A 24875-nucleotide genomic window follows, 5' to 3' on the forward strand; every position below is an offset into this window, starting at 1 on the left:
ACAATTTTTTTGTTCAGCCTTAATAAACTTTGCGAATGTATAGCGAAGAAAGCGATGACTATGGACAAAATATGACTTAAGTTTATCTCCTTCATGGCGTGAGATGATTCGATTAAAAGGAATAATGATAATAACAATAATAATAATAATAATAATAATAATAATAATAATTTATCAGCGTACTCCTTCGAGCTGAACTAAGCGTGTCATTTCACTAAATTTGCCACGTTCTTACTTTAGTAAGGAGGGTCTTTCGTTTGCCTAATTTATCTTTTCTAAGAAATATACATTTAAAAATTATTCTGTTTTTTGAGGGGGGACACATTTTACAATTGATGAATTTTTTTTGGGGGGGGGTCAAATTTTAGAAAGTTGATTTGGAGGGGGTCGCTTTTTACATTTCATTTGTCACTCAAGTTCCACCGACCTCCTCCCCGTAAAAAACGAATGCTCCCTAAATATACTTTCTCGATGGAAGTTTAGTCACCTCATTGTATTTTGATCGTGACGACTCAAAGGTTCTTGTTCAACGCATTTCGCACAATATTGCCACAGAAGATTACATCAGACCAACAAGACAACCATTTCAAGTCGAAGCAACCAACCGAGGACAACAAACGATCAGACGCATGACAGAAGAGAAACTTACCGGTCTAATCGGGAGTAAATGTAATCGCAAAATAGATTTCACCTCACACTGTGTTTTGTCAACGGTCAACATAGCATGGTTAAATGACGTCAGACATTTAGAGAAAGATGATTGGTCGACAATCGTAGATCGTCATTCGTCTGCTTACTTATTGCATAAAAAAGCAACTGTATGACGTCAACATTAGGCATGACGTCAATGAAATGGATGTAGATACAACATTGTCTCTAATTATCCTTATTGAATACCTAGTTACAGTGGATAAAACGGTCCTGACACAGCGCATAATTTTAAATGACTGTCCACTTTGTTTGTTGATAAGTTTAATTTTTCCGTCAATATGTAGCAGTTTCTTAGGTTTGTGTTGGTGAAAAATTGTACTATAGTTCGATTAGTCATTGATTGATATTGTGATTATACATTCGGCGCTCTACTATTTACGGTAGAATGCGCCTCGTGTACAGATATTCAGACTCTCAAAACTTTTACAATTCTTTTCTTATCTACTACTTGTCGTGGGGCTCATTTTAAAGCTCTTGGTGTAATAAAACTTTTCGCCGACTTAGTTTTTCGAAAATCAAAAAAAATTATTTTTCTCCATAGAGTTAACACAGAGATGGCGGCCATTTTGAAATTCAAATATCGCTTAATCTTTGGTAAATTGTTTCTATAGTACCAAAGTTTACATAGTGACCCCAGATTTTTATTCTGATTTTGAAAGAAAATGGTTGAAACTTTGCTTGAGGAAAGTTTTAGAAAAAGTTTAAGTCTCTCACTTTCGAGGCGCATACTTATCACGTTACGCATAGGATAGCTCCCAGGGAGCTGTGTAAGAAAGCACCTCTCTTCTCTATCCCAGAATCCAAATCTGTCACACGTGTTGTTGTCTCTCCACGCTGTCCCCTTTTGTACTGCCGGCTAACCTTCTCGCCCGAGAACAAACACCGTGTAGCGTGTTCCCTGGACTTGCCAACTAGTCGCTTGGATTTCTCGGGCATAAACGGCAGTAGCTGGTTGGTCAAGTAGTGGTTTCGCGTCCACCAGCTATCTGCCATTGTTATCTATCTGTGCTGTGCTGTTTGTGTTTGTTGCATAGAGTTTGTCACTATGGAACTTATGGCTATGGTGTTATGGCTTGAATATTGTTCTGATTCGCGATCACCTTGCAATTAGCGCGAAAATCTGCTAATTGTCCCGTCAATTTGCTCTGTTTTAGATCATGTACATTGGCCTACAGTCTTGCGGCAAGTGTATATTTTCCCGTCTTCTTCCTCAGTTATACCAATCGGTTACCTCTTTGTCGTCTCTTTGTCAGTTCCCCCTTAAGTCTTGCCCGGTAAGTGCCTATTTTAAAAGGTAGGTTTCTGCAATGGGCTTCGCATTTCTCGTAGTACCGTCTAAATCTTCATGTTTTTCGATTTCTCAAACTTTTACAACAACGGTGGCTGTTCGGAGTGGACAAGCTGGATGAGTGACGAAAATGGAGGGACTCTGGACCCGAGCTCTATCGGCGAGTTTGAAATCATTAATCAATTACGAGGCACCCATGGATTCTGCGACGACCCAATCGCCATCGAATGCAGGCTGGCCGTCGACCCTCACAGTCCGCATGATCAGACCAACCAAGTTTCCCTGACCTGCGATTTGAACACCGGATTTTTGTGCTTCCACAGTCAACAGACTGGAGACTGTTTTGATTATGAAATTCGCCTTCTCTGTCCTTCAGTATGCGATTCCGAAACGACGCCTCAACCTATACAACAGACATCTGAAGCACGCTTACTCCACCTCACTACCGTGACCACTACCGTGTCCACTACCGTGACTGAAGGTATGAAGTTGAAACGTGGTCCCCACTAGACTGTTTATCAGGTGCAGCCAACAAACAATGCACAATTTAAGAAGTCCTTATCATGATAAGATATATTGCGCAGTCTAATGTGAATTGACCAATTTTAAGTCAAGCGGATAATTAATGAGCTGATCATAATTTTCCCTCCGACTGAAAATTTTTTGACTTACGCTCCCGCACTCAAACTTCATTTTTACCCACTCCCCAAATATTTTGCCCGTTTCCCTTCCCACTTGTCAATTTTTGAAGCTCCCCTGCCCTGTGGCGAAAACAAACTTGTCGATTTTCCCTTGCCCTGAAAAATTCCCTTATTTTATCATTCCCTTGCAGATATGAAGCTCACCGCCTTGTGATGTTCCTCTCCCCGGAAACACCATACCCATATTTAATTTTATATATAGGCTCAATTTTCCTATCCCCGTGTTACAAGTAACTTCCCGTCTTCTCGTTTTTGCCCAATCCCTGTCCCAAGGCCAATCAACCGACATTTGCCCTGTCCGATAGAAAAACTAACATCTGCTCCCTGCAAGCTAAAAATATGTCCCCTGCCCAAGCAAAATTAAAATTTCCCCTGCCCTCAAAAGAACCGCTCCCGGAACAGCTTTTTCGATGAATAGCTCCTTTGGCTGCACCTGACGGTGTGTTTATACGCAAACTGGTCAACTCTTTACTTAAACTAAACGGAGTTGAACAATTATGGTGATGTCCCTGTGAACTCTCTTGGAAAAGTGACCCTTCTTGAACGTTATACTCAAACTTTAGAAACACCAAGGCCATTGCTCAACTAAGACGTCATATGCTCGATAGGCTGTAATGACACTATTTCCATTGAGGGTACGTTAATAAGACGGGATTGATTCTTAGATTGTGCTGTTAAATGGGCCGAAAGTATGTGAAAGCATAAAATCAAATGGTTTTAACACTGTACGATGTTCTATAGTCCTGAATCAAAATATAAAACACTTTCGTATTATTGTTTCAACAGATGACCTGTGTGTATTATAATCAATTCGAAATGAGAAAAATTATGTAAAATAATCCATCATATTAATGAGTGAAACAGTCGAAGGACTACTTGAACTTACACATGGAACACATTATAAGAGACGCAAATGGTAGCATTATCATTGACCATGCTATATTTGAATTTCTTTCATGGCATGAAAAACGAGGTTCACTAGATCATACGATACGATATAGAGGGGCTGCACCCTGAACACCAATCAGGGATCTGGAACTCTAATGCGGCCCGCAGAAAGATAACACTCGGTGCATTAAGTGTCGAGCCGTAGACACCTTGGCAAAACAAGTGCAACCTTAAACAGTGCTTTTCAATAAGGATCACTCTCAAACTCGAGAACATGATAAAAAATACATGGTTTAACAAATACTAGGCATTCTTCCTTGCCTATTAATAAGAGAACTGAACTTGAGAATTATGAATGATCCTTTTCGTCTTTCACTTTTTTCAAACTAAAAGTCTAACTGGTGATTCAATACACCACAGTACCAAGTAATTCTTTAAGTATAATTTTGCTATAATGGCATTGACAATTGAAACTGTCAAAATCATTAAAACCAGACATTGCAATGATAGCCCACACGGGTACAAATCTGTTCATTCCGAAATAAATCAAAATTCAAGTGAACTTATTATTTCGTTTAGGCGAATACATTGAAAACCTTAAAAATGATAATATTAAATATATCCTGGAATTATATATTTGTGGTATGAAACACTTTATTAATGTGCCACATGCTTTGTGTTCAGTAACTTTTAGACGATGTGAATGTTACAAGTACACTGCCGTGTGTTCCCAGTCTAACTGGGACGACGCCAAAACTTCATGCGAAGGAGACGGTGGTTGGCTTGCAACAATGGATAAACAGGAACTGTGGGAACAGTTGCAAACTTCAATAGACGATGCTAATATGGACAAGAAATCCTGCCATGGGAATGGATTTTGGATCGGATTCCATGACCCTGACAGGAGTCTTGATGGAAGTACTCACGACGAAACAGCGTTCGAATGGATTTATCCGATGTGTGAAAGTTTTGTCACATGGGCAGCAGGCCAACCTAATGATAACCAAAAGCACGACGATTCGGACAAAATTGCGTCCAATTATGGTGAGTCGGTTTCTAAAGTACGTCGATATGACTTCACAAATCGACGACATTTCAACTCTAGTGTTTTCGAAAAAGTCTCATATATTTTGCGTATTGCAAAGCCTTATACCATTTCACAACAATATAAATTAAACGAGACCGCTAACACCCATTATATACTTAATTGGATGTGTAATTGAGCGCTTTATTTTTAAGTTTAGTGCTTTATTTTTTTTTGTAAAATTCCGTTATCGCTAGAAGTAGGCACATGATGTAACATTTTCTTTTTTCGTTTTGCTTTTCATTTAGGACCAAGAAAATTTCGCTTACGACGATGAATACTGTACTTCTGAAAAAGGCTATATCTGTCAGAAACTTAGTAAGTAACGAAACCTTAAAAGGCAGCATCTTCTACACTATGTGACATCGTGTCATCTCGACCGTCTCTTATTTTAGACGTAACGAGAGTATGAGAATTTATGTATACTCTTGCAACAGAAACTATTACTCCTTTTATTATATGTAGATCGTACGGTATTGACGATTCTATACTAGAAAGGATTGAATGATAAAAGTCCAAAGAACAAATACTTTTGCAACAGAAACTATTACTCAAGTGTAGCTCAACCTTGCTCTCTAACGAAGGCATATTTCCTTGATTATAGACAGAAAATTATGTAAATTTGTGACAGAGGAAGAAAGTTAGCCTACTTTGCTCTATTCGAAATCAAAGTTTCAACGAGAAAATAGCATGCTTCATCAATACATAGCCTCTCATAATATATATTGCCCCTCCCTATTATAATGTGTTATGCCAGAAAGGGACCGTGGTTATGCTTTCTCACCGGTTGCCTGGATTGTTTTATTACAGCTTTGTGCAGCTGTGCGGGTTCATAAATGTCAACATGAGGATTAAATGCAGTGCCTTGCCAGATGAGTATCCAGCTTGGATACATCTTTGAAAAGAAACACATCATATTCAAGGTTATATATGGACAAACCTGTTAAATTTTGAGGTTTTCCTATTATACCCGCCCGGAAAGTTTCAAGAATACCTATGCGGGTTTCTTTCTTGTCATTCTCCGCTCAGTTAATATTGTTCATGGCATCCCTAGCTTACTATTAGGTATATTTGGCAACATTGTAAACATTTAACTTAGTCAAAGTAATAAAATCAGATGACTGAAAGAATGAAGACGTAATCCTTATCATTCAATACAACTTCTACTCCTACTGCACAGGGATGTTTTTGGAAAGGCCTTTTCTTATTGCATTTTCTATCGCTGACGCACATCCCTCTTGAACAAACCGAATTCGTTTTCCCTGCCGGTCAAAACAGAAGAGCGCATTTTTATGTTTATGGTGAATTTTAAGTTGAAATAGAGCTCGGGAACACATGTTTTAACTCTATAATTTTCTGACAAAATAGTTATGTCGACTAATTTTGAAGACCATGCAGTGAATGGTCTTTTCTATCGCGTTTAAGTTGACCGCCTGCTGTTTACGTACCCAAGATAACGAACCCATGCCTTCAACGCAGAAAATCTTTTTAGGATATGCAAGTACGTATAGTGTACCCCAGTTGGTGGCACTCCAAGGGAAAATGGGTATTCATGCAATGCGCACTTACAAAATCGCAAATAAAGGTTAGGTGTTTGTGCAACATCACTGTCCGTGAAAAAAAAGAGAAAGAGAGTACTGTGCTGTTTCCGAAAAACTGGAAATCCGATATAATAAAGAACTTCGCCAAACTTAAAAGTATTGGTGTCACTAAGAAGACGTTCACTAAATTTAACTTCTTCTTTAACTAACAGACCAACATTTGCGAAATAATTGCTAAAGCTATCGTAAATTTGTAAAGGACACGTACACACACATATTTATATATATTATATTGTGTGTGTATATATATATATATATATATATATATATATATATATATATATGTGTGTGTGTGTGTGTGTGTGTGTGTGTGTGTGTGTATATATATATATATATATATTGTATATATATATATGTGTGTGTATATATATATAGTGTATATATATATGTGTGTGTGTGTGTGTGTATTATATATATATATATATAAATATATATATATATATATATATATATATATATATATATATATATATATATATATATATATATATATATATATATATATATATATATATATATATATATATGCTATGCCTGTATTGCCATCTTCTATTGTTCAGACGGTACTGATATGTACCCATATTTTAACTAGTGAAAATACGAATTATATTTTCACTGTAACCGAACTACTTACAGCTACGCGTACGCGTGACCTTCTCTGGTATGCATGACCTTCGTCGGTATATGTACATATAAAACAGCTGAGCGAATAAGACAAATGACAATCCGAAACGTCATTATGATTATGGTCAAAATTCTGTTGTTTGCAGTCACTTCATGGCATTGCACTTAGGCACAAGTACAGTTGTACCAAAAACACACAAACAAACGTATTGAAAATTTGTATCATTTGCCGACACCTGTCATCGTTCAAGGCCGGTCCCGTGGCGGTGCGGTGTTTTCGTGTCGTCTACGCTGCTGAAGATTACATGTAAGATATCGTTTGACAGTGCATCATGATAGAACCGCTTTACGACAAGTTTCCTGTTGATGAGCTTAAGTATCTGGGCGGTGAATTACATACATCGTTTACAGCCGTAAATGAGCCACAAAAATCCAACCGCACTGAAAATACTCGCGACAGACAAGGTTGAAGGTGCACATAATATTTCCGATTTGTACCTGTCAGTGAGATTCACAGGTCATGATCGTGTCTGGTGGCACCGGTGCGGTGCGGGTTTCAGATACAATGTAAGATCTAGGGAAAGTCAAACATTCGCTTAGGTTGTTAAAGGAAGTTTAGTTCTATTTAGGCAAGCCAGGAACGAAAATATACGAGCAGACGACGGAAATACCTTTGAAATGTTTTATTCGTACAGCAACAAAATCACGAACGAGTTACGACACTACAGCTTACAGTGTACTCACTTCATGTTTTCCCTAATCCGCTTACTAAGAAGGTAAATTCGGCATATTTGACGTCTGGGGACATGTATAATTCTTCGAGATAAAGTGACTGGTACGGGTATTATATCCACTGTGCATTCATAGATGTTGTAGAGCTGCTTGCTCTATGCTCTCAGCTGTTCATACTCGATCGAGTTTGAAATAGAACGCTGGCGTGGCGCGAGTATTTTGACCCGTTTTTTGGCGGCCTCATAACTTTCACGTAGGGATGAGGTTAATGTATCAAAACACGAAAACACACCCATTTTACAAACTCCCGCCTATTTTTTACATCCACCGTCATTTTAAACAAAAATAAATCTTCTTCAAATTGTGAAAACCTGTGTCGACATCGTAATATTTAAACTGTTCGCTTTAAAAGTGCTCTATAAACCCTCCTTTGAAGTGGAATGGCCCAACAGCGGAATAATATCAAGAAGTGATACGGTTGTCATCACTCCTCAGCAACCAACTTTTTATAAGTACAGCCTGGAGGAAGCAAGGTCGATTTCAAGTTGATTTCGTCGCTAATTTCGTAGCGTCTGTAGGATAAGAGTCATAACCAAAGCATGCATGTATGATAAAGGGGTTATTACACGAAGTTAGGGCGATACCGCGTCGTATTCTCGTGATTTGTCCGTATTTTGACTCGTTGCTGCGCAACTTGTCAAAATACGGACACATCACTCGAATACGACGCGGTATCGCCCAAACTTCGTGTAATAACCCCCAAAAGATATATATATATATAAATATATAATTATATATATATATATATATATATATATATATATATATATATATATATATATATATATATATAAGAATACCGAAATTACAGTGCTCAATGCTAAAGCAGAGCGTTATAAATAAAAACATAAATTACTTCAAGTACCAAAGTATTGATTGATATCTGCATGTTACTTAAGTTTCATGCATCCTGCAATCTTCAGACGGATGAAGTGACTTCTTCACTTCTTTTGTCTGAACATTGCAGGATGCATGAAACTTAAGTAACAGATTTCATTACTTTGTACTTGAAGATATGTATGTATTGTATGTATGTATGTATGTATGTATGTATGTATGTATGTATGTATGTATGTATGTATGTATGTATGTATGTATGTATGTATGTATGTATGTATGTATGTATGTATGTATGTATGTATGTATGTATGTATGTATGTATGTATTGCTTAGCTGACTCATAAACTTATATGTCACGTCGAAAACAAGTAAGGTACTTCCTGTCCATCAGTTCACGATTGAGCAACAAAATTACATGACGTCATGCAGGGCTCGAAATTAGCGGTAGTCCCGCGTCCACAGACTACCAACTTTTCCCTGGGGCTACCAAAACCCATGAAATGGTAGCCCACACGGACTACCAAAGCCTGGGACATGAAATTACTTAGCGGACGACATGATGTTGATCGCTGTGAGATGACCGACGCTCATACAGTCAACTCAGCTGGACACAGAAAGGCCAGACTATGACTTTGTTGTGCAAGTTAAAAGGCGACAGTGCAGTCGAATTTGTTGCGACAAACTTTCAATAAAATATCATTACCTGAACTCATGTAGTTGGATGACAGGCTTGGGAAATGATGGCCAATGAAAGTTCATTTTCATAGTTATTTAATCACAATTTATCAATTACAATTAAACACAAAATTATTCAAACTGCAAAGAAAAAGCTGTTGGGCCATCCAAAAATTACGTTTTCCGAACTGTACAAAATCATCCCATGATAGTGTACTATGGTGGAGAAATATAGCCAAAATTGCCATGAAATTATTGGGAACATGACTGTACCAAGTTGTCATCCTGAAATTCATAGCCAATCTATTTTTAGTCATGCCATGTTTACACGTGCTACGTGAAAGGTCGATGTCATGACGAACATCAAAATTTGCAAATTTTGAGGCGTCACCGTGTCCACTATGTCATGCTATACCGTTCTCCTAAGGCTATGATCTGCAGGTATTGATGTCAAATGACTGGAAAATTCACTTCCTTGATAGAATTATGCAAAATAAATCTTTCATTGTCTAGATATCAATAAAAATATCCTTTACAAAAAAACCTTCATTCATGCATGGGCTACCAAACCTTGTCACTGGGCTACCAACGTCAGAAAATGGTAGCCCAATGGGTCTACAAAGGAAAACAGTTAATTTCGAGCGCTGCGTCATGGGATTTCGAATCTTATAACACATTACTATTCACTATGTGGTCTTCAATATCGGACTCGAGTGCGGACTAGAATGTGGTGATAATAGACCAGCAGTTGGACGAAGGGAGCCGCGTCATAAACAGATAAAAACTTCCTTGAATACTCCTTGAAACACAATTTTAAATACTCTTTAAAATAGATATTGAGTAACTGAATTGAGGCCGGTAAGATAGATAGATGGATTTATTGTATTTCTAGGCCTCCGGTCCCTATACAAAGGAGATACATTCCAGATGAAATAATTAAAATGAACATTTTCAAATAATTATGAGGGAAAAAAACAAAAAAAAACACGCCAATATGCCAGGAACAAAACAAGATTAATTTACATAACATATCACTTCTTTACGTAAATGAAAAGCCTTATAAATATATGTGTATAACTGACTTAATAATTCTGTATCAGATGTACGTAATAGGCGATAAAATTTACAAAGATTAGGTATAATAAAGTCACTGGGAAGATATCTTATTCGTAAATCTGTGCAAGCAGGGCATTCAAATAAAAAATGATATTCATCTCCAACCTTGTTTGATTTACAAATTTTACAAAATCTGGCACTACATGGAGTACCACTTCGTCTGCCTTCTTCGACGTTTAATGGCAGACACGCACAACGAAACATGCAAAGATTTGACGGAATTTGAAATTACAATTCATAAACAAATATTTTTCAGGTTCTAAAGCACTCTTAAAACAAGTATACGAACGCATTTTTTGTTTTCTATTCAAATTTGCCCATCATTGCTGTTTAGCAATATCTTGGACTCTACTAAAAAATTCATGCAAAAACCTTTCCTTGTTCCCCACTTCCTGGGCAAGCCATACGTATCCAAAAGCGTATGAATACAAAATATGTTTTATTGAAGTTGCCCAGTTCTGCTTGCCAAGAGAATTTAAATTAAAAAGCATGACGTAAGCTTGGCGTGGCAACCTAGTTGGTGGCAGTTCAGTGAACTTAAGCCAAATTTCACACAGCGTTGCAGAGTTCTGACAAAATGGGTAATCTACCACATTCTCCAAGGACAGCTTCATTCGTTGCACTGGAAGGCAGAGCCAAAAATATCCTACACCATTTACGTTGTACCTTCTCAGCTTTGTCATAAAATTGATACCCCCATATTTCTGACCCATACATTAAAATGGGGAGAATAATTGAATCAAATAACTGAAAATGAATTTTAAAAGGAAAACCATTCAACTTTTTGGAAGAAGCATATAATTCAGTTAATGCTTTGTTGGCTTGGTCAGCAAGTGTCGATACTGCTTTTCCCAAAGTATTTCTACATGAAAGTAACAAACCCAGATACTTATAATAACTTACAACTTCTAGCATTTGACCGTTTAAAAAACACTTTTCAGAACGTGCTCTATGGCCACCTCTGCGGAAAACCATAACTTTGGTCTTATCAATGTTTACTTTCATTCCCACTTTTTACAGAAAAGACTTTAAACATCAATTAACCTTTGTAGATTTACAACACTGTCTGCAAAACTTAAAAAATACTGAATCCCCAAATTACCAGAATTTACTAGCATGTCGTTCAGTTCTTCAATAAAAAGGTAAAAAGTATTGGGCTCAGCATACAGCCTTGCCTAACCCCTACAGGACAATTAAAATATTGTGATACATAAGACCCTGATTTAACACAAGACTTGACATTTGAATACATAGAATGTAAGATATAAAACATTTTACCTGATACACCAAGAAGTGACAATTTACACAATTATAGCAAGGAATGATTCACTCTATCAAAAGCCTTTGAAAAATCTACAAAAAGGCAATAACATTTTCCACCAGGTCTACCAAGGTATTTTTGGGTAATCGCATGTAGAACAAAAATGTTATCGACAGTGCTGTGGTTCTCACGAAAGCCACCCTGACAGTCAGACCTTATGTTATTGGACTCTGCCCAGATAGATAATCTTTCGTTTAAAATTGATGTAAATTTTTTTTCCAAAAACATTAAGCAGTGAGATTCCTCTGTAATTGTTAGTTACGTTTTTATTCCCTTTTTGAAAAGAGGGATAATGACACCTATAGCCCAGTCCTCAGGAAAATTTCCTGAGTCAAAGATACTATTAAATAAAATGAGAAGGAAAGGAGTAATAACAGCGGATGAGAATTTGAAAAATTCACCCGGGATTCCGTCAACTCCTGGAGACTTAGCAGATTTAAATCTTTTTAAATTTAACAGTATTTCAACTTCTGTAATACATTTATTTAGTTCTCCGTCCTCGGCTTGATTCGGAGAAGGCGATGAAAGTAAATTACTTATAGCATCTTCGACAGTTTCACGAAAAGACTGGTCACTTACATCAGTGTCACTACATTGTACATAAAGGTTTTTAAAATAATCATACCATTCATTTAAACTGATGGCATTTGAAGTATGGCTTTTACGGTTCATACATGTCTCCAAAATCTGCCATATGTCTAAAGAACCACCCTCCTTGAAAGCTTGTAACAGTTTCTCCTTAATGGCATCTTGATAGTTTGTTTTTTTAACTCTACAAGTCGCTTTAAAAACTTTCTTTGCTGTCAAATACTCTTTAAGTGAAGAATATGAGCTTGTTTTCCGAAAGTCTTTCACTTATCGTACATAAGTCTTTTTTGAAATAACATAAATCGTCAAATCAACCTTGTATTTTACGACTATTTCTGTTAAAATCTGAACTTTTCATACCTTTACCTGCAAACTGCAATGCACTGGTAAATTTACGAATAGCTGTATTTACATCAGCTAAGCTGGCAATGGCATCTTTGAAAGAATTTGATGTTTCAACAGAAGTGACATTTTCTAATACCTAGATTTGCTATTTTCTGACCAACGGTAACAAACAAGCTTTGCGCATTGGCCATCACCACTTGTTGTAGAGACAATGTCATGCGTGGTACTTGACAGTAAATTACAAGATAATGCAAAATGGTCAGATTCAGTACGAGGTATAATGTCAAAGTCGTTCACACACTCAAATAAATCGGCAGACATGATCATGTAATCCACAACGCAAGCTCCCAAGGCTGTTGCACAAGTAAAATTCCCAACACTATCACTGCCAGCCCTGCCATTCAAAAAATGTATGTCCATTCCTTTACATAAATCAATCAATACTTTGCCAGCAGGTGTAACCACGTCATCCTTCGCGACGTGGACTGTAAAAATACTTTGGACATAATTTACATTTTCCAATACCGGAATGTGTGCTACTGAATCGTCGGTTATATAATCGTCAAGTGTACCTGTTCTGGCGTTGAAATCTCCTGCCAAAATAATATCATTACCGTCACACACATTAACCAGATAATCATATAATCTAACTATCTCTTCTAAAGAGTTGTCAGGACGTAAATAGCAACAACAAAAAGTAACATTTTTATCAGAAGAAAACAAAGAATTTTCAAACTGTAGGAAAACACAATTTTCTAAAATGTCAGTTTTACAACTTATAATTTTTTTGAAAATCCACTTTTTGACATAAACCGCAACACCGCCGCTGGGACGCCCTTTTTTGAGCGTTTAACAGCAGGATATAAGAATACTTTATAATAAGAAAGAAAATTTACTTTATCGTCTTTTACACAAAATGTCTCTAGAAGCAAACAATATCGTATTTCGCACACAAGGAAGAAATTCTGGATTACCAATATTCCTTTTAAGCCTCTGATGTTCCATACCAACAGAGAAAGTGACCTGACATCTTTACAGTTTGAGCCTTGACCAAAACCCTATTCAGTGCTTCCACCTCGAAAGTTGTAGGTACGTTCCGATATCTGCCCAGACTCTTCGTTGACACGAACACGCGTTTACAGTGCGCTTCCTTTACGACAAGTTTGTCATATTGCAGATAAGCTTTCACGTCTTTATTAGCTTTGACAAGAGAACGGCGGAGATCTGATAGCTTGCCACGTATGTCCCGTATTCTTTTTGTATAGTCTTCACTGATAGAAATGTACGTGTGCTTCAACTTGTAAGCCTTACGAAGAGTCTGTTCCTTGTCTTTGTAATTTCTGAACATGGCGACGACAGGTTTGGACCCGCGAACAGATGGTGCGTTTGGAATTCTATGCACGCGTTCGAACTCCACGATGTCTTCCATCCCAAGATTATCATGAATAATTCGCTTTACTTTTTCTTCTGATTCGGCCCACGTTTCACTGCCCCCATTCTGTGACACACCAAATAACACCAAATTGTTTCGCCGACTTCTGTTTTCTCGATCATCTTTCTCCTTCCTTATTTCGTTAATTGACTTTTTCATTTCGTCAAGCGTTGTTTTCAACCAGGTCGTAGGACTTGCTTGTGAATCTGAGTCAACAGAAACACTTGACTTTCTTTTCAAACAATCTATTTCAGATTTTAATTTTTCAATTTCATTCAATTTCTCCAACTCTTCTTTCATTTGCTCTTTGATAACATTAATATCTTCTCAACATTGTCAATCCTGGTTTGAAGGTGTGCGAAGTTACTGTTCATGGCTTTCGTATCAGCTTTTATGGTGTCTAATTTTTCATGTAAAGCAGTAATATCTTCTTTGGTTATTGCTTCTGAATCTGCGCTTCTCAACTTGGTGGACCGGGATTCCGTTCAATGTTACCAGAAATGACCAGTAAACCAAACAAGCACAACTTGACAGCGAGTGCCATATGCCACATTGGTATGCACAGAGTCGCCATCTTTGGCAGTTTGCTTTGCCTCAATGGGTTACCACCAGCAAAACATCAAATTCTACGCCTAAATGTTTCCAAATTCGTTCCCATTTTTTCAAAATCCACGTCTATGTACCTTACCAAAATTGCTTGCAACTTCTCTAGGCTGTAGTACCAGTCACCCATCGAAAATTCGTCGAAAATAGCGGAGCTAAGATATTGAACATGCTGCTACGTGTCTGCTTACGTAACTCATTGAGGCCGGTAAACAAAGGGTGTAACCCATTCATGAACTTGGGCATTGCTGTTTAGGAGGCAACTTGGGGCAGTTGTTAAGGTACGGCACTCACTATCGGAGGATGGTGATTTCGAGACCCGGTTAGTCCAGAGTAACAGACTCAGAGGATAGTGAGTTCGAGACTCCAGCACGGCGTTGTGCCCCTGAGCGAGACATGTACACTTTACTCCTAATTGCTCCATTAGCAGTGGGTTACGGGTACGTTATCCTGTAATTGGGCTCGCCTGTTGGATGAGTACTAGTTATAAAAACAAAATGAAAACAATAACAAAATGAAAATAATAAAAATCCATATGATCGCGTGAATTAAGAACCATTCCATTTTATTTCACCTTAAGGTAGAATGAACCTTTGAGGACAGCTACTGGGACTCTCACACTTTTATAGTATTCTTTTGGCTTACCCTTTGCGGGGGCTCACTTTGAACCTTGTGGAGTATTTAAACTTTTCACCGGCTTATTCTTGTGAACATCGGAGATTTTAATATCCCCACGAGTAACCGTTACGCGGGGAAGGCGGCCATTTTCAAATATCGGTAAATTGTAATAAATTTTTACTATAACCCAAACGGGATTTGAACCCCCACACTCACGGCTACATCGCCTAGCTGCTAGGCCTCACACAAAACCAGTCGGCAACCGTTTCCAACTCAAAAGAGTTGGTCACAGAAACCGACTTAGATGGTACAATCCCGTGCGCGACCGAGCAACACAGTGTGCATGGAGCAGACGACACACAGACACAGTACAAACACACATATAGTAATCGGAAAAGCACGAGTAAGTAAGTAAGTAATTGTTTCTCTTGTACCGAAATTTGCACAGTGATCACTGATTCTTGATTTTGAAAGAGAATGGTTGAAAGTTTGCTCAAGGTAGAACGGGCCTCGGGAACAGATGGTCGGACTCTCAAATTTCTAAAATCCTTTTCTGATCTACAACTTGCGCTGGCTCATTTTAAAGCTCTTGAAAAAAGTAAACATTAACCGTCTTAGTCTTTCGAAAATCCAAAATTTTAATTTTCCCCCAGAGAGTTCACACAGGGATAGCGGCCATTTTGAATTTCAAAAATTGCAAAATTTTGGGCAATTTAGTTTCGCTAGTTCCTACCTTTGCACGGTGACCCCCATTTTTTATTGTTGATTTGGTAAGAGAATGGTTGAAAGTTTCGTTTAGGAAAGTTTGAGCAAAAGTTTAAGTCTTTCATTTTCGAGGCACGAAGCCAGCCCTGATCTATAACACCCAGTTTTATGTATATCTTTTATACGTTCAGTCTAGTTGTTTATAGTTGATAGTCTCTTATATTTCAACTCGAAACGTTAGTGTAAGAAATGTGAATTCCTACTCATTATGACACAATGAAAGTAAATCTCGTCTCACATTCCATATAATCTTTGAAGGGTACAACTTCTACATCAAAAGCCTATTCCGACAATAGTTGAACATAAAATATTTAGCTATGTTACATGTAAGCTATAAAGGCAGGCTGAACAGCTGGTAAAACAGCTAGTAAGCTGCATATAATACATCACAGAAGTGTGACGTTTTGACATATTTTGAGCCCCTCCTGATTGTTTAACAGTTAGCCAGACAAGAGGAGACTACCGTGTATGTTGCCATGAAAAATAGGCATGATATTTTTCAGCTATTAAGCACTACAAGCAGCGGGATCAGAAACTTCCCGTTTGTTATGAACAGGAATTTCTATCGTCGATATGTTGAATTCAAACATAGACTTTGACGCAGAAATGGAAGCTTACAAAGCCTTCGCGTATGGCCCAGGCTTTCCGAACAGTTAACCCGGATTATAGCTACTTGAACTTTTAACTGCCCAGTCTGTACTTTTGGCGAGTGCTTACTTTACTTGAGGTGTGTGTGTTCCTGTGTGTTTGAGGGAATACTTAAGTATGAAAATATGGCAAAGGAAGCAGCCACTTTCTATTGGCTGGGAAAAAAGTATTAAAAGCATCAGTAATGACGATTAGCTGTATTACTTGTCTGTTTATTCTGCATAATGGAGACTAATCTGTCTCCTTAGACGGCCGTTCAAACATACCAATATTTTTCAAACATTTGACGCATCATAGTTAGATGCTGATACTGAATGTCCGGTAATAAAGACAACAAGGCGATACATTTTAACACAGTTATTGTTTGTTGATAAACATATTTCCAATTATCAATGAGGAATCATTTATACCGACGCTGATATGCACGAACAAAAGGAGCTATATGTATCGATATTGAGTCAGGTAATTTTTCACCCTAGCAACGTATAGAAGCATTTCATATTGGTAATAAACTATCGCCGTTATTTCCCTTTGATGACCAAAACAATATGTTTCTGGGAATGCATAATTGTAGATATGAAATTTAACTATGGAAGGGTGTTTGCTGTTTGTATAATTGTACTTTTCAAGTTGTCTTTCTCCATCTTGATCACACAATTAGAAAATTTTCTATGATTCTGAACGGCTGATGTATGATGTTGACAATCATATATACCTTCCACCAAAGGGGTCTTTCTGGTGTTTGTCAGAGCCATTAGGCATCATTAAATAATTTTCCTTTCAAGAAAAGGGTGGTGAAAATAAAACTCGATGTTCCAGTCAGTATGGACCGCTCCGATGATGTACGGCTGTTTGCCTTCGGTAGTTTTCAATTCTTATATATACCCCGACGTTGCATACAGTGTTCATTGGTAACCCAAGTTGATCAACTGTCATTCTCAAGCTGGTTTTCCACATTTCAGGTAAGTGAAACTTGTTTCAGAGTTTTGTTCACACGTAAACGCTTTCGATCAGTGCATGCATGTAGTTAGTTAAGGGAGAATGCGGCTCGGGAATAGATATTTGGACCCTCAAAATTTTCAATACTTTTCTGATCTATCACTTGGGGAGGGTCATTTTAAAGCTCTCTGTGTAATAAAACCTTTTTAACCGTCTGAGTTTTTACAAAATCGAAAATTTTATTTTTCTCCATAGAGTTAACACAGGGATGGCGGTCATTTTGAAATTCAAATATCTTGGGTAAATTGTTTTTCTAGTATCAAAATTTGCACGGTGACCCCGATCTTTATCACTGATTTTGAAAGAGAATGTAGAAAGATTCATCGAAGAAAGTTTGAGCAAAAGTTTGAGTCAGTCACTTTCGAGGCGCATATTAAGCTTACCTTAAAACCAGAATTCGCGTAGGTTTTCACAAGTGTTCGAAAGGGCGAGCTACTCTTCTATACGTGTAGTCTTAATTGCGTGTAGATATTTTTTGTGGGTCACGATTTATTTCTGTTGATTCAGACGAAGAAGCTCCTGAAGTAACCAGCGTCTTTGGTAGCGGGATATTTTGCAGTTTACACAAACGCCAGAAGTGCCCTGCTTTCTTGATATGAACGTATTCTTGTAGTCTGACTAACCTTTTGAGCAGATGTTCAAAGACTGTTTAAAACTTTGTCCTGACTCGGCACAGAACATCGCCCCATTTACGCAATGCCCTTGATCGCGCACCATAGCTGACTCGGATGGCAAGGCTACCAACAACGCTACTGTCATACGTGAATGTGACTACGTGTAACTTTGCTTCCTAAGAGCAATTGGAACCCATTGTATTATTTTTTATTCCTCTTAAGCGTTTTTGTGGTAGGAAACTTTTCGAGTTTCTGTCGATTTCATCTGCATATGTAACCTCATCGATTTTTCTTTTTAAGTTACGTACTTGTTTTTATGAGTAATTGGTAACATTGTAACATTCAGCTATAGGGTACCTAAGACTTTTGAGAAATTTGAAAAATATGACGATCGAATTATCCCAAATTAGTTCCAATCGTGATAAAGGCAATAATATTTATGAAAGCCATTCAAGAAGTGCATCGAGCAGCAGAAACTATGTAGTCAGCGCGCATCGCGTAAAGCCTTCTCGTTGTTTTAAGTCTACTTGAATTAAGAAAAATCAGGGTGCAGACTCTCTGGTCGGTTACTTTCTAGTTATTTTCCATAATTGCATTTTCCTTTTTCTCTAAGCATTTCTTTCTAAAAATTTCTCTGTTTCTATCATTCGTCAAGCGACGATCAATAGAATCACCACGAGACACGATGAATGCTGCAACAGTGCTTTTGGTGGTAGTGGCCATACATCAGGCCTATGCTGATTATCCAATTACAGGTAAGATACTTTGAAAATACACTATTTAATGAAAAGAAAAGCCAACAAACTTTGCAAATTTATGGCATGTCAAGCGATGACTTTGAAGTTATTAACGTGTTTCTTCTTTAATCTCACTTTAATAAACTGGATGGTGATAATGGATAAAGTACTGGCTTTTAGAAAAACATATTCCCCCGTTGTCCCTAATTTACAAAACTATGAACAAGATATATACATAGTTGATTTCAGAAAGTATAGATAGAAAATCGAACTTTCAAAGAAATGTTCAAACATAATGCAAATAGACAAAACCAAACAATAAGGTAAATCACTATGATGTCGGGAAAGTTAACATTGTTAAACTAACATAAGTTAAACTAACTACCTACCTTGTCCCTTTGAGATGGCTACGCTCTTGTACACAGACTTATCGATGCCTTTGAATAGAACCGCTGAATAGAACTTCAAATTCTTTATCATTTGCTTAAAGTGCATAGTCGATACATCTTTCAATTCTTAGCACCATTCCGGCAAACATCATGCGACGCATGCCCAAGAAGTGAACCTCGGTAAATTTTTATTATAATGTCAAACGTCAGACAAATTTGCATCTCTAAAATATCTTCTTTCTCGACAATCACAACAAAGGAGTGGAAAAAAACTTTGGCATTGCATTCCGTTTTCCCTAGAACTTTCTAATGTTGAGGGCGCTATGTGTTTCGTATATCAGTTGTAATATAGAAACTCCGCAATGTCAGGAATATTGGTCCACTCCGACAAACTACGGGATTCTATACAATCGGGACATTCATTTTCCCTCCGCTTTCATTTTAAAGAACTCTAATACTATTATCAGTGTGTCAAGTAAACAGCGGCAAACAACAGATATGCAATGTCTTCCAACAGGAGATGCCCTCAATTTTTTTCCTATCGTAGCGACTTTTCAAAGGTTACAGCACTTGCTCTGCACAAATTTCAGTGAGAGGAGTCAAACTAAGAATGGTTGAATGGCGTTAGACATTTAGAGGAAGGATTGACAGTCATCCATCGTTATAACAGACTCACAGACTGATGTATCAGTGGCTGGGCCGTGAGGCCTAGCCATGGTTCCCTATTCAATAAACAAGTTCACGTGGACACTTCCAGTTCTGTTTCTTTCTATATATAAGATACGACAATCAGTCAGTGAATTGTAAGTCGCTTTACGACGTCAAAATATAGGGATGGCTAAATGAAATAGGTGTTGGTGTTGTCTCTGCATGACAGTACTGAAAACCTATTTACGGCGGTTGAATCAGACCTACGCAAGAGTCCACATTATTTTTTTATGATTTCAACCCTCCTCTTGTTATGTAGTAGCAGCGATAAGTTTGTGTCAGTAAACGCCTGCACGATAATGGATTGCAGACAGCGAATTACTTCGGCTCCATTTTGGACATAGGCACCTCGGAAACAGTTGTGTGGAATTCGAAAGCACCGATGGTTCTTTATCCAAGAACCAAACTCATAACTACCAGTTATTTATCCATTGTCTGGCTTACAGGGAATCGCTTTCATTGTAGAAGCTTGAAATAAGACGTCAGAAAATGTGTAAAAAATTTGCCAGTGAAATCTTAAAACCGGATCATAAGCTTAATTATCATATTCCCTCTACATCATGTCATGGGTATTCAACGAGGAATAAAAACAAGATTAATTTTAAAACCCGTACAAGACGTAAAGAATTAAGTCCAGTGGTTTACAGCATGAGATTGCTCCAGAGTTCATGAATTCCTTCTCCGGCGTCAGTTGTGATTGTGATTGTTATTGTCTATCAGTTTATTTTACCGTCTGTCTCTCTGTGGACTTTTTAATGTTTATATCAATCTTTTAACTGGAGTATTTAAAGTTTTTTTCTATTTTTTATATAGATTTTTAAACAAAAAAACTGTGTCTATTATTTTGACGTTTTTTGTATATTGTACACTCATTCTATTTGACCTTTTGGTCACAAATTGAGTATGAAATAAACCATAATAATAATAATAATAATAATAATAATAATAATAATAATAATAATAAACTGTTCACTAAATGCCATCTTGTTTTCTACAAACCTGATCACGTGACAACAAACATCTTACTGTGTGTTCCCATGCTCTTCCTCACCAGTGACGATTATTTATATGATTTTCGTCATTTCCCTTCGTCTTGCCCAGTCATCGCCTGTTCTGACAGCTCTCACTATAAGGCTTGCATGCGTGTTTCTAAACCGGGCTTTACATTTCTCTTGACACTATCTAAATCTTAACTTGTTCATATTCTCGTACTTTGACAACAACGGTGGCTGTTCGGAGTGGACAATCTGAATGAGTGACGAAAATGGAGGGACTCTGCACCCAAGCCTCGATAGGCGAGTTTGAAATCATTAATCAATTACGAGGCACCTATGGATTCTGCGACGACCCAATCGCCATCGAATGCAGGCCGGTCGTCGACCCTCATACTCCGCATGATCAAACCAGCCAAGTTTCCCTGACCTCCGATTTGAACCACGGATTTTTGTGCATCCACAGTCAACAGACTGGAGACTGTTTGATTATGAAATTCGCCTTCTCTGTCCTTCAATATGCCGCAATTCCGCAACGATACCTCAATCTATACGACAGGCATCAGAAGCACGCTTACTCCACCTCACTACCGTGTCTGAAGGTGATCCTCACTAGACTGTTTATCAGATGCAGCCAACGAACAATGCACAATTTAAGAAGTCCTTATCATGATAGATATATTGTGCAGTTCAAGTAATGTGAACTGACCAATTTTTAGTCAAGAAGATAATTCATGAGCTGTCGATTTCCCCTTGCCCTGAAAAAAATTCCCTTATTTTATCATTCCCTTGCAGATATGAAGCTCACCGCCTTGTGATGTTCCTCTCCCCGGAAACACCATACCCATATTTAATTTTATAAATAGGCTCAATTTTCCTATCCCCGTGTTACAAGTAACTTCCCGTCTTCTCGTTTTTGCCCAATCCCTGTCCCAAGGCCAATCAACCGACATTTGCCCTGTCCGATAGAAAAACTAACATCTGCTCCCTGCAAGCTAAAAATATGTCCCCTGCCCAAGCAAAATTAAAATTTCCCCTGCCCTCAAAAGAACCGCTCCCGGAACAGCTTTTTCGATGAATAGCTCCTTTGGCTGCACCTGACGGTGTGTTTATACGCAAACTGGTCAACTCTTTACTTAAACTAAACGGAGTTGAACAATTATGGTGATGTCCCTGTGAACTCTCTTGGAAAAGTGACCCTTTCTAGAAAGTTATACTCAAACTGGCCAAGGCTTTAAAAACACCAAGGCCATTGCTCAACTATGACGTCAAATGCTCGATAGTCTGTAATAACACTATTTCCATTGAGGCTAAGTTAATAAGACGGTATCGATTCTTAGATTATGCTGTTAAATGGGCCGAAAGTATGTGAAAGCATAAAATCAAATGGTTTTAACACTGTACGATGTTCTATAGTCCTGAATCAAAATATAAAACACTTTCGTATTATTGTTTCAACAGATGACCTGTGTGTATTATAATCAATTCGAAATGGGAAAAATTATGTAAAATAATCCATCATATTAATGAGTGAAACAGTCGAAGGACTACTTAGAAAGCATTATAAGAGACGAAAATGGTAGCATTGTCATTGACACATGCCATATTTGAATTTCTTTCATTGCATAAAAAACGAGGTTCACTAGATCATATGATACGATATAGAAGGGCTGCACACTGAGCATCAATCAGGGATCGGTAACTCTAATGCGGCCCGCAGAAAGATAACACTCGGTGCATGAAGTGTCGAGCCGTAGACACCTTGGCAAAACAAGTGCAACCTTAAACAGTGTTTTTCATTGAGGATCACTCTCAAACTCGAGAACATGATAAAAAATACATGGTTTAACAAATACTAGGCATTCTTCCTTACCTATTAATAAGAGAATTGAACTTGAGAATTATGAATGATCCTTTATGTCTTTCACTTTTTTCAAACTAAAAGTCTAACTGGTGATTCAATACACTACTGTAAAAGTACCAAGTAATTCTTTGAGTATAATTTTGCGAGAATGGCATTGACATTTGAAGCTGTCAAAATCTGACATTGCAATGATAGCCCACATGTGTACAAATCTGTTCATTCCAAAATAAATCAAAATTCAAGTGAACTTATTATTTCGTTTAGGCGAATACAATGAAAACCTTAAAAATGATAATATTAAATATATCCTGGAATCATATATTTGTGGTATGAAACACTTTATTAATGTGCCACATGCTTTGTGTTCAGTAACTTTTAGACGATGTGAATGTTACAAGTACACTGCCGTGTGTTCCCAGTCTAACTGGGACGACGCCAGAACTTTATGCGAGGCAGACGGTGGTTGGCTTGCAACAATGGATACACAGGAACTGTGGGAACAGTTGCAAACTTCAATAGACGATGCTAATATGGACAAGAAATCCTGCCATGGGAATGGATTTTGGATCGGATTCCATGACCCTGACAGGAGTCTTGATGGAAGTACTCACGACGAAACAGCGTTCGAATGGATTTATCCGATGTGTGAAAGTTTTGTCACGTGGGCAGCAGGCCAACCTAATGATAACAAGAAAGACAGCGATTCGGGACAAAATTGCGTCCAGTTATGGTGAGTAGGTTTCTAAAGTACTTCGATATGACGTCACAAATCGACGACATTTCAACTGTAGTGTTTTCCAAAAAGTCATATATTTGCATATTGCAAAGCCTTATACCATTTCACAACAATATCAATTAAACGAGACAGCTAACACCCATACTTAATTGGATGTGTAATTGAGCGCTTTATTTTTAAGTTTAGAGCTTTATTTGTTTTGTAAAGTTCCGTTATCGATAGAATTAGGCACGTGATGTAACATTTTCTTTTTTGGTTTTTGCTTTTTATTTTAGGACCAAGAAACACTTTGCTTACGACGATGAATACTGTACTGCTGAAAAAGGCTATATCTGTCAGAAGGAACTTAGTAAGTAACGAAACCTTAAAAGGCAGCATCTTCTTATGCAATGGTCCTGATCTACACTATGTGATACGGGCAATGTTTGAAAAAAATTGACATCGTTTCATCTCGACCGTCTCTTATTTTAGACGTAACGAGAGTATGAGACTTTATGTATACTCTTGCAACAGAAACTATTACTCCTTTTATTATATGCACATCGTATGGCATTGACGATTCTATACTAGAAAAGATTGCGATGATAAAAGTCCGAAGAATAGTGTGTTATGCCACAGAGGGACCGTGGTTATGTTTTCTCACCGGTTGCGTGGATTGTTTTGTTACAGCTTTGTGCAACTGTGCGGGTTCATAAATGTCAACATGGAGATCAAATGCTGTGTCTTGCCACATGAGTATCCAGCTTGGAGACATCTTTGAAAGAAACACATCACATTTAAGGTTATATATGAACAAACTTGTTAAATTTTGAGGTTTTCCTATTATACCCGCCCGGAAAGTTCAAGAATACGTATGCGGGTTTCTTTCTTGTCATTCTCCGCTCAGTTAATATTATTCATGGCATCCCTAGCTCGCTATTAAGTATATTTGGAAACATTGTAACCATTTAACTTAGTCATAGTAATAAAATCAGATGACTTAAAGAATGAAGACGTAATCCTTATCATTCAATACAACTTTTACTCGTACTGCACAGGGCGGTCATGTTTTTGAAAGGCCTTTCTTACTGCATTTTCTATTGCAGACGCACATCCCTCTTGAACAAACCGAATTCGTTTTCTCTGCCGGTCAAAAGAAGAGCGCATTTTTATGTTTATGGTAAATTTTAAGTTGAAATAGAGCTCGGGAACACATA

General features: G+C 37.6%; 2 protein-coding genes and 1 long non-coding RNA gene across 3 annotated transcripts in view; 2 read left to right on the forward strand and 1 right to left on the reverse strand.

Annotated features, from left to right (window-relative positions):
- LOC139142802 (uncharacterized) overlaps positions 1–5806 on the forward strand; it is a 27193-nt gene extending 21387 nt beyond the window's left edge. The window contains exons 2-5 of the mRNA XM_070712970.1: positions 120–2480; positions 4273–4632; positions 4921–4990; positions 5483–5806. Coding sequence (XP_070569071.1) covers positions 2057–2480; positions 4273–4632; positions 4921–4949 — 813 coding nt within the window. The 5' untranslated portion in view covers positions 120–2056 and the 3' untranslated portion in view covers positions 4950–4990; positions 5483–5806. The remainder of the gene's footprint in view (positions 1–119; positions 2481–4272; positions 4633–4920; positions 4991–5482) is intronic.
- Positions 1–23669, forward strand: part of LOC139142810 (uncharacterized) — a 24840-nt gene extending 1171 nt beyond the window's left edge. Inside the window, exon 3 of the long non-coding RNA XR_011554475.1 lies at positions 23313–23669. This is a non-coding gene — a long non-coding RNA (uncharacterized lncRNA). The remainder of the gene's footprint in view (positions 1–23312) is intronic.
- The window catches only part of LOC139142791 (WD and tetratricopeptide repeats protein 1-like), a 354040-nt gene that overhangs the window by 264525 nt on the left and 64640 nt on the right, over positions 1–24875 (reverse strand). The window lies entirely within an intron of this gene.

This window comes from Ptychodera flava, chromosome 10, assembly GCF_041260155.1.
Source record: "Ptychodera flava strain L36383 chromosome 10, AS_Pfla_20210202, whole genome shotgun sequence".
NCBI classification, from domain to species: domain Eukaryota; kingdom Metazoa; phylum Hemichordata; class Enteropneusta; family Ptychoderidae; genus Ptychodera; species Ptychodera flava.